The 14,585-nt window shown below is 39.2% G+C and overlaps 1 protein-coding gene across 1 annotated transcript in view; it reads left to right on the top strand.

Annotated features, from left to right (window-relative positions):
* LOC126252130 (eukaryotic translation initiation factor 3 subunit L) overlaps positions 1–14,585 on the top strand; it is a 73,633-nt gene that overhangs the window by 17,560 nt on the left and 41,488 nt on the right. Inside the window, exons 2-4 of the mRNA XM_049952995.1 lie at positions 6,600–6,781; positions 9,517–9,601; positions 9,714–9,843. Coding sequence (XP_049808952.1) covers positions 6,600–6,781; positions 9,517–9,601; positions 9,714–9,843 — 397 coding nt within the window. The remainder of the gene's footprint in view (positions 1–6,599; positions 6,782–9,516; positions 9,602–9,713; positions 9,844–14,585) is intronic.

Below are 14,585 nucleotides of genomic sequence, written 5' to 3'. Positions count from 1 at the left end.
ATCCTGTCATCTTTGAATGCAGCATCACCTTTGGGGTACAAACATAACATGTGATGGACCTGGCCAGCCAGAATGATCACATAATCCTTGGCAGTAACACAATCTGGCAGAGCAGCCATCGGACCAATTGAATACCTTAATATTGCTGCCCAAATCATTGTTAAACTCACTGGGTTTTGCTCCTGGAGTGTGAACTTGACCGGAAGTTGAAAAGTGTGAAGCAAGACCTCATCTGACTAAATGACTTTCTTCCATTGCCCCATAGTACAGGTTTTATATCTTTGACACCAAATTTTCCTGTTAAAGGCATTTATATCACTGATGAGTTGTTTTCGAATTCCAGCTCACCCTGTAATTTCCTGCTCATGGAGCTCCCTTTTTGTTGTTTTGGTGCCAACAGGGTTCACTGGTGTAATATTCAGTACTGTAGTGGCTTTCACAGGTGTCTTTGCTTTATTTTTCATCACAATCCTCTTCAGTGGCTGCCTGCCAGTTTTGTCCGAGTTGTTACTTAGTGGATGATACTTTTCCACTTTCAGTGTATGCTGCACAAACTTTTGGTGTGGTGTCTTTGAAACACCAAATGCTTAGGCTCTCTTGATTATAGTAGCACCCACCATACAAGCACCAACAATTTTTCCATGATTGAATCCACTTAGTTTCGACATAATGCACTCACAACTGCACCGAACACTGTTCTGGTGATGACTGACACTTGCAATGTATTGAGGAGTATGCGCAGGTGCTGTTCATGGTCAGACACAACAGTGAAACCTGCAGGCTTGGCTATCATCTTCATTTATTTTCAAACAAGCATTTCTCATGGTGTTTCCATATTTTTGCCCAAACCATGTAGATGTTAGGTTCACTTAATGACAACATTCAGTACAGCTCATCTTTTCACCAGTGACCCTATGTAAACTCAAAAACTCAGATTTTATAACCACACAGCCCCACCAGAGAAATTGTGTCTTTTGAAATATGATAACCAAATTGTCCCTCTTTCCTTGAGTGTGTTCCAGAGGAAGGAGAACTGCATGCTGAATGGCACTAGTGCCAGAAATGAGCTCAGTAACAGCAGTAATTAGTGTGGCTTGTTGGATAAGTGTCAGACTACAAATCCAAAGATCCTGAATTCAATCCCTAGTCACTACAAGAATTTTTTTCCTTTCACATATTACATGTTTCACCTTAATTTAAAATTTTCATTTTGTACCATAACTTGGAGTCTGTGAAACTGTAGGTGCCCATATATGTGGCTGGATAGGGCTATTCAAAGATGGAAGGAAGGCAAGAGCTTACCACCTCCAGTAGCACCAATAAAGCACTGCAGAATTCAAATATACTTTCACGTTGAGGACAGCTGTACTTTTATACACAAAACCAACATATGTGACAGATTAAATATGAACCACCACAAAATCATAGGACTGTCGTGCCACAAAGATCAACTAAATGATATACTGAAAGCAAAAGACATGAGAGATTGCCAACTGACACATAGAAACAATAATATTGGAGACATGATGTATGTAACATATAATATCCTTGTTCATAGAACATACTGATGGATTACATTGTTCCCTAGAGCTGTCATGTTTGCATACACAAATGAGGGTGATCTTCTAGGAACAGGGATATTGTAAAATGCAGAATTTTGCTTGTTGTTTGGAAAAGTAAACAAAAATAAGAACAAGGACATCTTTCAGCCTGTGAATATTTACTGTAGAGGAACTAATTACAAGAGAACTTGGTTTTCTACAGCTGTAGTGTGCAAGCCATCTAATAGTGAATGATGGAGGGTATTTCTTGTACAAGTAACACTACCTATTTCCTTTCCATTCATGTTCTAAATTTTAGAAGGAACCATCCACATTCTGTGCTTGTTCGTGGTATAGATCAAATGTTGGCAGTGCATTTGTGAAGGTTTGAGGCAGCAAGTGAGAGGATGATACTTGGTACCCAATGAATAGTTTTTCACCAGCTATGTTTACTCTGCTAACATCTGGACTAATAACATTTTGTGAATAGTGTTTCCTTCACTGTGGTGATGCTGATCTGTAGTGCAGTGCAACGCTCATGTTAGGTTGGAAGGTAATAATTTGTTTTTGAGTTGGCAAAGTGAATGTTTATAATTGTGAACCCTGGTTGTACAACAGAAGGATTAGTAGCATAGCTGGAGATCTGTGATAACTTGTAAGTGGATGTTTCCATTTCTATTTATGTTGCTTGCATCCAGAATCCTGTAGTATAACAGAAACACCAAGGTTGGGCAGAAAGTGGAAACGCAATTTTAAATTATTTATTGCATGTATTTGTATATTTGTCCTTCAAGTCAAAATTCTTCAACAAATATTCAATTTGATAACAATTTAACACCTTGTATCCACTTCTGCACATGTGCCCCACAAACTACCATACGAACCCATATTTTTCTTCTCTTATTATCTTCGTGGCCCTTATGTGAAAATAATATTGTTGTCCTTTCTGGGATTTACACTTGAGTTCATAAAGGAGCTCCATGATACTCTGGTGTTGATTGAACCTGCTGGTTACATATCTAGCAGCCTGCCTCTGAATTGCTTTAATCTGACCTGGCAAGGATCTCAAACATTGGAGCAGTACTCAAGAATGTGTCACAATAGTGTTCTATATGCAGTCTACTTTACAGATGAACTGAACTTTGATAAAATTCTCCCAATGAAACAAAGTCAATAATTTGGCTTTTCTACTACCGTCATTATGTGCTCATTCCACTTCATTTGGTTTTACGTTATTACGCCTGTATATTTAATTGACATGACTGTGTGAAGCAATACACTACTGATGCTGTATTTGAACATTACGGGATTGCTTTTCCTACTCATTGGCATTAATTTTCATTTTTCTGTATTTTGAGCATGTTAGAGAAAGTTAATGTTGATGCATTAAGTACTGTACTTAGGTATTTCTGCCACAGCAGAAAATAAAAGGTATTGCCAGACTTTCCTTGGGATGCACACAGTCAGAATTTCAACAGTAAATCTCCATGATGGGCAACACCTTTCTTCTAGTGACTATCAGTGGGGTTCGTAGAGTGTTTCTGGTTGTGTGGATGAATTAAATTTCCTTAAGTTTCTCCAATGAATCTTGGTCTAGCATCTGCTTTTCCTACAAGTTTTTTATATGGTAATCCCTCTTCAGGTCACTCCAGACCGTTACTTTGAGGTATTTTACAGTTATTTACTGCTTTCACTGATTTACCACCTATGGTATAATGAAATAAGTCAGTCTCTTTGCATGTTTACATGCAATACATTATGTTAATTTGCACTGAGAATCTACTGTCAGTCATTGCACCAGTAGGCAATCATCTGCTGTTTTTCTGCATTTTGCTACAGTCTTCTGCTGTTGTAATCCTCTAAACGACAATAACATGAAAAAAAAAATATATTATAGTAAACAGTAAAGACCCTATAACCCTCCTTGACATACTCCCAAAATTCATTTTACATCTGTTGATTGTGTTCTGTTAACGACGACGTGTTAAGCTTTGTCTTCTACACTGAAGAGCCAAAGAAACTGGTACACTTGCCTAATATCGTGTAGGGCCCCCGGAAGCACGCAGAAGTGCTGCAGCATGACGTGGCATGGACTCGACTAATGTCTGAAGTAGTGCCGGAGGGAATTGACACCGTGAATCCTGCAGGGCAGTCCATAAATCTGTAAGAGTACGAGGGGATGGAGATCTCTTACGAACAGCATGTTTCAAGGCAGCCCAGATATGCTCAATAATGTTCATGTCTGGGGAGTTTGGTGGCCATTGGAAGTGTTTAAACTCTGAAGAGTGTTTCTGGAGCCACTCTGTAGCAATTCTGGACATGTAGGATGTTGCTTTGTCCTGCTGGAATTGCCCAGTCCATCGGAATGCACAAATGACATGAATGGATGCAGGTGATCAGACAGGATGCTTACATACATGTCACCTGTCAGAGTAATTTCTAGACATATCAGGGATCCCAAATCACTCCAACTGCACACGGCCCATATGATTACAGAGCCTTCATTCTACTGACGTGCAGGGTCCATGAATTCATAATGTTGTTTCCATACCCACAAACGTCCATCCGCTCCATGCAGTTTGAAATGAGACTCATCCGACCAGGCAACATGTTTCCAATAATCAACAGTCCAACATCGGTGTTGACGGGCCAGGCTAGGCGTAAAGTTTTGTACCTTGCTGTCATCAAGGATACACGAGTGGGCCTTAGCCTCCGAAAGCCCATATCAATTATGTTTCGTTGAATGGTTTGTATGCTGACACTTTGGATGACCCAGCATTGAAATCGGCAGCAATTGGCGGAAGGATTGCACTTCTGTCATGTTTAGCGATTCACTTCAGTCATTTTTGGTCCTTTTCTTGCAGGATCTTTTTCCGGTCACAGCAGTATCAGAGATTTCAAGTTTTACCAGATTCCTTATATTCACGGTACACTCTTGAAATGGTCGTACAGGAAAATCCATACTTCATCACTACCTCAGAGATGCTGTGTCCCAGCGCTTGTGCACCGACTGTAACACCATGTTCAGACTCGCTTAAATCTTGATTACCTGCTGTTGCAGCAGCAGTAACTGATCCAATAACTGTGCCAGACACTTTTTGTCTTATATAAGCTTTGCTGAGTGCAGCAATGTATTTTGCCTGTCTATATATGTCTGTATTTGAATACACATGCCTATACCAGTTTATTTGGCACTTCAGTGTAGTAAGTCCTGAATATAACCACAAACCTGGTCCTATACTAAATAATGTTTTTCATTCACAAAATGACAATGCGGACTGGTATAGAATGACTTACAAAAAGTCAAGAAACATGGCATTAAACTGGGTGTCATTCTCTATTGATACTAAATAACATAGGCAAATGGTGTGTACTTAGCTGCTGAAGATCTCTGCTTGTAATCTCCAAGCTGATTTTTAAAATTGTGATTTTCATTCTCTAAAAAGGTCATAATTCTGCAAGAGGTATTTGTATATGATACTGACCTATAATTATGTGCATCTGTCTTGAACTTGACTATACTTTTTCCCCAATCGTTTGGTACACTGCTGCTAAAAGGGGAGCAAGTTCTTTTACATAATATAATCTTGTCCAGATGCCTTTCCATTGCTGAAAGACTTTGATTCCTATTCTGTGATCACATATCTCACTGTCTGCAATTTCACTATTTCAGTGATAGTTATTATCTTTCACCATGAAACAATCTTAAGAGACCAAATTCCTTCTCAGTGTCATCTTTCAACTTTTGTGCCTGTATTGTGACTGAGTTACTGAAAAGATAATTTCGAGCTGCCTTCTGACTTAAAATAAGACCCAAACTATGTAGCCATTCTGGTCAAGTCAGGTGGCAATCTCATAATTTTGCTCAGCACTTCAAGAATTAAGATTTCGCACAGTTCTTTTGAATTTTATTCTTTGGTGCTCCACGTCTTTGTACCAAGAGGTGAATACTTGATGATGTTTGCTCGTATAGTACAGACTCATTTATTACATGCACGGTACACTGGTTACATAGAATAGGGTTACCATACTCAGAACCAGGCCTAGGCCTGGTTAATTATGAGCTGTAGGTGAGAACCTCAGAAAGTCAAAGTCAATCACAGTGCTTGTTACATATGTATAACAGCTGGACTGTTGAGTCTGAGTATTGAAGAGAGCAACATGTAAGTGAACCTCTGCTATGCATGTTGTTACGTTTATTCTGAGTGGGAAGAAGTTGATTGGTGCAGTGTGATCCTTTTTGTGCTGAGGATTGTGTTCCTGGCGAGCAGTGCTGCACACTGTGATTCACATGCACTGGTGGTAAGAGCGTGCAAACCTTACCACCTTTATTGATATCAGATTCATGGGATCCAACACTCTTGTTATTATATTATTAAGCAAAATAGATTTCCTGCTGTTCTCGACATTCCCTATAACACCTATAGTCAGTGATGCTATATTCAGCTTATAGCTACTGATTCCCTCCTCTGTGTCAGCTGAGTCAGAAAGGTAGAATCTGTTTGTTTACAAGGAGGTTAAGATGTAGCATACTGAGTTGGTTCTTCGATTGACTGCTCAGTCTTTTTAACCTTCCCAATCTCTGCTACAAGTTTAAATCCACGGACTCTCCCAACCTATAGCTGGAAAATGGAAGTGTCCCCCTATTACAATGGTGTAACTATATATACATATAGTGTAGTTGTAGCAGTTACTCAGTCGAATGTGGCATCAAGCCAAAAAGCCATAAATTCAAAGTGGAATGAGCTTGCAATTATCATCATTGACTACTTGGTCACTGAATCTACTATGCGAGTGTCAGTTGCTTATTGAGGTAATGTTGGAACATTGTTCTAATTATATTTCTTATTTTTTCTCTACTCGTTAGAGGCAAATGCTTAATGGCCTGTGACTCCCATTTTCCCCACATCAGTCATTAAAACTGAGTGAATGTTTAACCTGTATAGTATCACTGTTAAAGGGACGAGTGATGCAGATATTATTTATACTGTAAAATAATGGGTTTCGCTGATACTTTTTCACCAATGGTTTAATATGAATTCTTTGCCTTCTTTTCAGGCGTATGAGTCTTATCAATATGGAGGACTGGATTATGATCCTCACACTTCAGAGGCTCCTGCTGAGTATGACTATGAACAGTATTCACAAATAGACAAAACCGTCAGGGACTTTCTTCTGTATTTTGCAGAATGTGTCAATGAGAGAATGTTGTTTGAATTGCAGTCTCTGTATGAAACTCAGTAAGTAAACAGAATAAAATAGAGCAAATTGATAGCTTATATCATATTATGACTGTTGAAGGGATTAGGAAATACATAAATGAGTAAAAAGGTAAAACAATGAAAATTAAAATGTAATGATTGTTTTGTTTATTGTGCAACAAGTTAAAAATGTGTAGCATTTTAATGTGTCATGCGGCATTTGATATGTATTTGGTCTTGTAATTGGATTCAGCAGATGCAGAAAGAAATGGCAACATGTTCTTAAGGAATTCTAACCACCTCTCCTTTCTTGAAAGTAAAGAATAGATATTGTAAGTTTTGTAAACCTCCATTGCCAGATTTGTAAAGGCCTTGTCGCTACTGCTTTGGAGCCTGAGTTGCCACTGTTGCCGAGTTCATGAAATGGCTTCTGGTGCAGTACTTCGCTAAGACAATTTCTCCCTGCCACTATTACACAACTATGCCCCTGGCTCAGGTAAAAGGATAGGAGAATGAAGGTTCTACAACACTCCAGCAAATTAGTAACAAAGACATACAAATGAGTTAAAAAGGTTTACTTATCTTTGTGACTTGTCAAATAATGAAGTCTGCAACACTGCTTGTGATATAACACAAAAAAAGGTCCTCAATGGCTAAGTGCAAATAAATGTAGGCAAACTTCACAGTACATAGCAAATGCAATTTACAGCAAATGTCTGTTCGCTTCTAAGAATTCAGAGTTCACTAAATGACGTTTCTTGTCTAAGACAGTCCTGGACGATGTGTGTGTGTGTGTGTGTGTGTGTGTGTGTGTGTGTGTTTCTGTTTGAAAATGCTGGACTAAGCCAGTAGCGTAAGAGGGCAGAGTACATACCTTTTCAAAAATGTCACACGGCACCCTTGCACTGTATCTTTAGTGGCTTTTCTAGACCAGTTTGAGGATGTTTCCCAACTTGATAAGACCACAGGTTTCTTATATCAGATGGTTCCTGTAGATTTCCCCTACATCACTGTGGTATGTTGTAAACAGTTATCGTTTACACACTGTGTATAGTGGGGATGATAAAATACATTCACTAATACCATCTAGAAATGGGTATGGTGTGATGAATAAAATTACATTATGTAATTTGTTGTAAAATTGCTTTATGTAAGTCCAATATTGTAAAATAATTTCTTCAAGAATTTTTTGTGTCTCTTGCAAATACATAAGGTACATTAATTTCATAAAACTAGATGATGCTAGTGAAAGTCTTTTTCTCAGATGTACTACAGAAAGATTAGTGGAATACTATAATTTAGTTACAATTCTTGGCCTGCTGTGTACTGGTATGAGAATTCTGTGTTGAAAGAATACTAAATATATTTCATATGTTGTACATAAAATCCTAGAGTAGCTTTTCCTTAAGTTTCCTTTTAGATCTGATTATGGCCATTAATGTTGCAAAAGAATTTTACTGACAAATATAGCTATCACTTATATCTCCAAATACTGTGTTATTCATAAAATAACAGGATTATATGTAATCCAACAAAATCAAATCTCCATTCTCAACATTTTACTTGTTTCATAATATGTGTTAACTGACTTCTGAGGCTTAGTGTCCAGCAACTTGTTGCCAGAAAGAAAAGCTGGAGCACCATGGAAGACAATGTTCATTTTGATCTGATGACAGAACATGCCTCCTGTAAGATGGTAGACGTGCTGATAATGTTTTCATCATAATATGCCAGCAGATGGCATAAAGCAATAGCTACCAGAGTGCTATATGTTCATACTGCTAGTAGGTTATTCCAGTGCCCATAAGGCTCAATGTGGTGCACCACCAACTGAGTAACTTTTAGAGGGATTGTATTATGGTCTTTCCAGTGGTGGGATCAATTCAGAGTATTGCTGCAAATTTAGAGGTGTCACATCAGTCGTGGAGTGATGCTTCAGTAATGGACGTGTGAGCATTCTCACACTGACAGGTGAGGTTCTGGATACCCACACACTGTGTGCATGCAAGTGATGGTCATTCACACATACAACATAGACTTGGTGAGCACTGTGTTAACCAATACATTCATCCAAGAGATACTGGTCTCACCCCAGACATGTGGCCTGGGGTGCTATAAGTTACAACTCTTATTCACTTTTGCTGTTTGTGGAGGGAATGCTGACCATTGCTCAGTATGTGCAGAATGTTGTTTGATCAGTTCTTCAGCCACCCTTGCAGCAAGAAGGTATTGTACTGTTCCAACAGGCTAATGCTCACCCCATATAACTCAGTGTGCTCCGCAAGACATGCATCAGCGCACCTGGGCAGCATATGACCAGACTTGTCTCCAATCGAGCACATGTCGGTCGTGATAAGGTGACATGGGATTCGTCCACCCACAGCCCTTGCAGAGCTACATAAACATATCTAGCAGGTGTGCGAAAAAGTATTCCGAGGCAGTATTCCTCACCTTTAAATTCAACTGCATGCTAGAGTCTGTGCCTGCATTTCTACCTGTGAAGGCTACATTGCATACGAATATACGCAGCTGTTACCTCAGACCAGCTCAAGCTATTGTTCTGTTAATGTAATCTTTCCTTGTACTTGATATGCATTGTTTCTACAATAAATTGTAAATGAATTTGAAAACACCCAATGGATGTGTTCGGACTTTTGTTTTCTGGCAATGTATCACATATTTTATAAACACAGTAGCAAATTCAGCCCCACATGTAGGACATGGCTAATATTATTTCTGGTCTTTCACGGCATTAAGATTATATGATGTTACAGTTTCCCAAAAACAATGGAAGACTCTTATGGGAAAGCTCCTTGGCCTTCAGAAGAAATGGTGGTTCGTGTAGTTGGACAAGATCCTGTGAGTATATATTAAATTGTTATGTGCATGAGGAATATTTTAACAGTGTGTTATTTCACCACAAGTGTCGCTAATAATTAATGGCTTTTCTCTTTTCCTCAATTTATTACAGGTATTTCTAACTCTCTACAAAGAGTTATATTATAGGCATATTTATAAAATCACTGAGAAGCCTGGCCCAAGTTTGGAAATTCGAGTTAGATCATTCTATAATTACTGTGATCTGTTCACGTATATCCTTGGTAAGTATGTGATAGCTTAATGATGCACAAATACAGTTTCAGTTCAAAAAGAGATGCAGCTGTGCTCAACAGCACTATTAGTTAAGGTGTTTAAGATTAAAACTGACATGTTTTAGGAGAACATACAACTATTTTCAGATAAACAGCTTTAAAAGAATAAGAGGACATTATTCAGATTTAAAAACCAAAAGGTAAAAAATAAAAGAAGTTCACTTGTTACAGCAATCAGACTTAGTTATCCTCATTTTACTACATTCATCTCTCACTTGCATTGTCATAACCACAAATTCGCTCTTATGAGTGTGATGACCACCACTATTGGTGTACGTACTTACACCAGTTACTGTGGGTCTCTAACTATCGTCTATACTTTGGGCACTTGCAATATGGCATCAAGCAAGTGGTTTCAGAAATGTGCACTTACAGGTCACTGAAGCCACCTTTTGTGGACACTTGAACACCACACTTGTGTGTGGCATCGAAACAGTATGCACTTGTAATGACTGCAAAGTCATTCACTTTCACTTGCACGTTCAATCTTACATTAATATTGATTTTCACTCTGTCAGATGTAATGCAATATAGTCTTTCCCATAAAATACTTAAGTTCATATACAGGGTGGTCCATTGATAGTGACCGGGCCAAATATCTCACGAAATAAGTGCAAAACGAAAAAACTACAAAGAACGAAACTCGTCTAGCTTGAAGGCAGAAACCGACGGAGCTATGGTTGGCCCGCTAGATGGCGCTGCCTTAGGTCAAACGGATATCAACTGCATTTTTTTAAAAAATAGGAACCCCTATTTTTTATTACACATTCATGTAGTACATAAAGAAATATGAATGTTTTAGTTGGACCACTTTTTCCGCTTTGTGATAGATGGCACTGTAATAGTCGCAAACGTATAAGTACGTGGTATCACGTAACATTCCGTCAGTGCGGACGGTTTTTGCTTCGTGATACATTACTTGTGTTAAAATGGACCGTTTACCAATTCCGGAAAAGGTTGAAATCGTGTTGATGTACGGTTATTGTGATCAAAATGCCCAACGGGCATGTGCTATGTATGCTGCTCGGTATACTTGACGACATCGTCCAAGTGTCCGGACCGTTCGCCGGATAGTTACGTTATTTAAGGAAACAGGAAGTTTTCAGCCACAGGTGAAATGTCAACCACGACCTGCAGCAAATGATGATGCCCAAGTAGGTGTTTTAGCTGCTGTCGTGGCTAATCCGCACATCAGTAGCAGACAAATAGCGCGAGAATCAAGAATCTTAGAAACGTCGCTGTTGAGAATGCTACATCAACATTGATTGCACCCGTATCATATTTCTATGCACCAGGAATTGCATGATGACAGTTTTGAAAATCATGTACAGGTCTGCCACTGGGCACAAGAGAAATTACGGGACGATGACAGATTTTTTGCACGCATTCTATTTAGCGACGAAACGTCATTCACCAACAGTGGTAATGTAAACCGGCATAATATGCACTATTGGGCAACGGAAAATCCACTATGGCTGCAACAAGTTGAACATCAGCGTCCTTGGCGGGTTAATGTATGGTGTGGCATTATGGGAGGAAGAATAATTGGCCCCCATTTTATCAATGGCAATCTAAATGATGTAATGTATGCTGATTTCGTATGTAATGTTGTACCGATGTTACTACAAGATGTTTCATTGCATGACAGAATGGCAGTGTACTTCCAACATGATGGATGTCCGGCACATAGTTCGCGTGCGGTTGAAGCGGTATTGAATAGCATATTTCATGACAGGTGGATTCGTCGTTGAAGCATGTTCACCGGATCTGACGTCCCCGGATTTCTTTCTGTGGGGAAAGTTGAAGGATATTTGCTATCGTGATCCACCGATAACGCATGACAACATGCATCAGCGCATTGTCAATGCATGTTCGAACATTACGGAAGGTGAACTACTCACTGTTCAGAGGAATGTCGTTACACGTATTGCCAAATGCATTGAGGTTGACAGACATCATTTTGAGCATTTATTGCATTAATGTGGTATTTACAGGTAATCACGCTGTAACAGCATGAGTTCTCAGAAATGATAAGTTCACAAAGGTACATGTATCACATTGGAATAACCGAAATAAAATGTTCAAACTTACCTATATTCTGTATTTTAATTAAAAAAAACTACCTGTTACCAACTGTTCGTCTAAAATTGTGAGCCATATGTTTGTGACTATTACAGCGCCATCTATCACAAAGCGAAAAAAGTGGTTCAACTAAAACATTCATATTTCTTTACATACTACATGAATATGTAATAAAAAATGGGGGTTCCTATTTTAAAAAATGCAGTTGATATCTGTTTGACCTATGGCAGCGCCATCTAGCGGGCCAACAATAGTGCCATCTGGTTTCCCCCTTCAAGTTAAACAAGCTTCGTTCTTTGTAATTTTTTCGTTTGATGCTTATTTCGTACAAGATATTTGGCCCGGTCATGATCAATGGACCACCCTGTATACCAGGAGAAATCATACAGTTCATTAGTCAGTGCCAGCACTCACTGAGATATCAACAATCTTTCTCACATTTATCTTAAATTGCCAAAGGATCAACACACTCAAAATTAGACAGTATTTTCTGGTCTGTGGTTCTAGTACTCAGAGCAGCAACTTTGTTTGGAAAATTTGTATAACATTGTTTTGATCTTAATGGTCTATACAGGAATCCTCTTCTTAAAAGTATCATGGACTGATTTTCTGTAAATAGTCCCGCCGTCAATTATAAAAAAGCTACATATTCCATTCTGCACATACGAGTGTACTACACCAGTGGTAAGGGTAACACATGGGGAGGAATTAATAAATAGGGTGCAAACTTCAAAGTTCTTAGGTGTCCATATTAATGAGAATTTAAACTGGAAAAAAACTTTTCAGAACTCCTAAAAGAACTTAGTTCAGCCACATTTTCACTTGAATCGTTGCATATCATGAGGAGAGACAAATCAGTAAGTTGACATATTTTCCTTCAGTAATGTCACATGGAATAATATTCTGGGGTAATTATTAAGAAAGAAAGTATTCTTTCCTCAAAAATGCGCTGTAAGAATAATATGTGGTGCTTACCCACAGTCATCTTATGGATATCTGTGTAAGAAGTTTGTTATTAATCCACTGCAGCTCAAAAGGAACAGTGATGCACATCAGTACAATACCAGAAAGAAAAATGGCATTCATTGCTCCACATTACTGTTATCTTTAGCACAAAAAGGGGTGCGCAATACTGCAACTAAAATTTTTGATTATTTACCAAGTGATATAAAATGTTTGATAGACAGCAAAGTAAAATTTGAAAACAAACTTAAAAAGTTTGTTCTTGACAACTCCTTCTAACTCATAGAATAATTCTATTATTTGTAAAGTGTAAAAGGTAGAGGGTAGGAATTTCTAACTGACATATGTACGTTAAGAAGCCAGCAAATAAATAAAATGTTCAGGATGTACCCACATTTACAAACTAATTTTTGATGTGAATTTAAAACGACTCATTAAGATTTGTTATAAAAGCAAAATGATCCATGGAACATGAAACTAACTAACTAATGCCCTTGTACTTGTTCACCAAGCAGGGTTTCATACTGTCCCTCTTATGGTGAAATCACAACTGCACAAAAATCTTGAATCTGACTTATATGCATTGGTGAGTCTTGCTTTTCGTATTGTTTCATAAAGGAAAACCTTGAGTATGTTGCTGCAGTAGTGTGGAAGATAATAGATGTAGAAAATATATGACTTAGGCACTTTGTTGAGTCTTAAAGTGTAATGCCACAATAACATATGTGTGTGTAGCCTGTGAAGCAGTCATTGAAGTGAAGCACATAGTGTTGAGCAGCATGTTCAGCAACTAGGTGATCCAGCTGTGTCTTGGCTGCAGTTTGCCGGTGGCCATTCATGTGAACAGACAGCTTGTTGGTTGCCATGCCCATATAGAAAGCAGTACAGTGGTTGCAGCTTAGTTTGTAGATGACATGACTGCTTTTACAGGCAGTGCTGACTTTGATGGGATAGAGTGGGAGTATGTATGAGACAGGTCTTATATCTAAGTCTATTGCAAGTATATGAGCTCTGATGAAGGGGTTGGAAGCAGGGATGGAGTAGTGATGAACGAGGGTATTGCATAGGTATGGTGGGTGGTGGAATACCACTGTGGGTAGGTTGGCGAGAGGTAGTTCCCAGACCCCCCCCCCCCCCCCCTCTCTCTCTCTCTCTCTCTCTCTCTCTCTCTCTCTCTCTCTCTCTCTCTCCCTCTCCCTCTCCCTCTCCCCCCCTCCCTCCCTCCCTCTCCCCCCCTCCCTCCCTCTCCTACCCTCCTCTCATCCATACCACTCCCTGAACTCCTACCTTTTACGTGCTTATTACTGTTCATAAACCCAACCACCCAGGACACTCTGTCGTGGCCAGTTACTGTGCTCCCACTGAGAGAATCTATTCTCTTGTGGACCAACACATGCAGCCTAATACCCTCTTATATAAAAGGCACCAACTGTCTCCTCCACTAAATATCCACAGTTCCTGTTTGTTTACCTCACAGCACCCTGTTCGTCACTGTCCACACTGTCTCTCTCCACACTAACATCCCTAATGCTCATTTCCTTGCTGCGAATGAACACTACCTTTCCCAATGCCCGACTAAAGGCCTGGCCGTCCGGCCTGTGGCCTTGAACCGCAGCCGGCAGGCCACACTGTTGAATCGCTCGTTA

The sequence above is a fragment of the Schistocerca nitens genome, chromosome 4, assembly GCF_023898315.1.
Source record: "Schistocerca nitens isolate TAMUIC-IGC-003100 chromosome 4, iqSchNite1.1, whole genome shotgun sequence".
Lineage (NCBI taxonomy): Eukaryota > Metazoa > Arthropoda > Insecta > Orthoptera > Acrididae > Schistocerca > Schistocerca nitens.
Note: the sequence above shows the minus strand (reverse complement) of the source record. Positions and strands in the feature narration are given on the sequence as shown.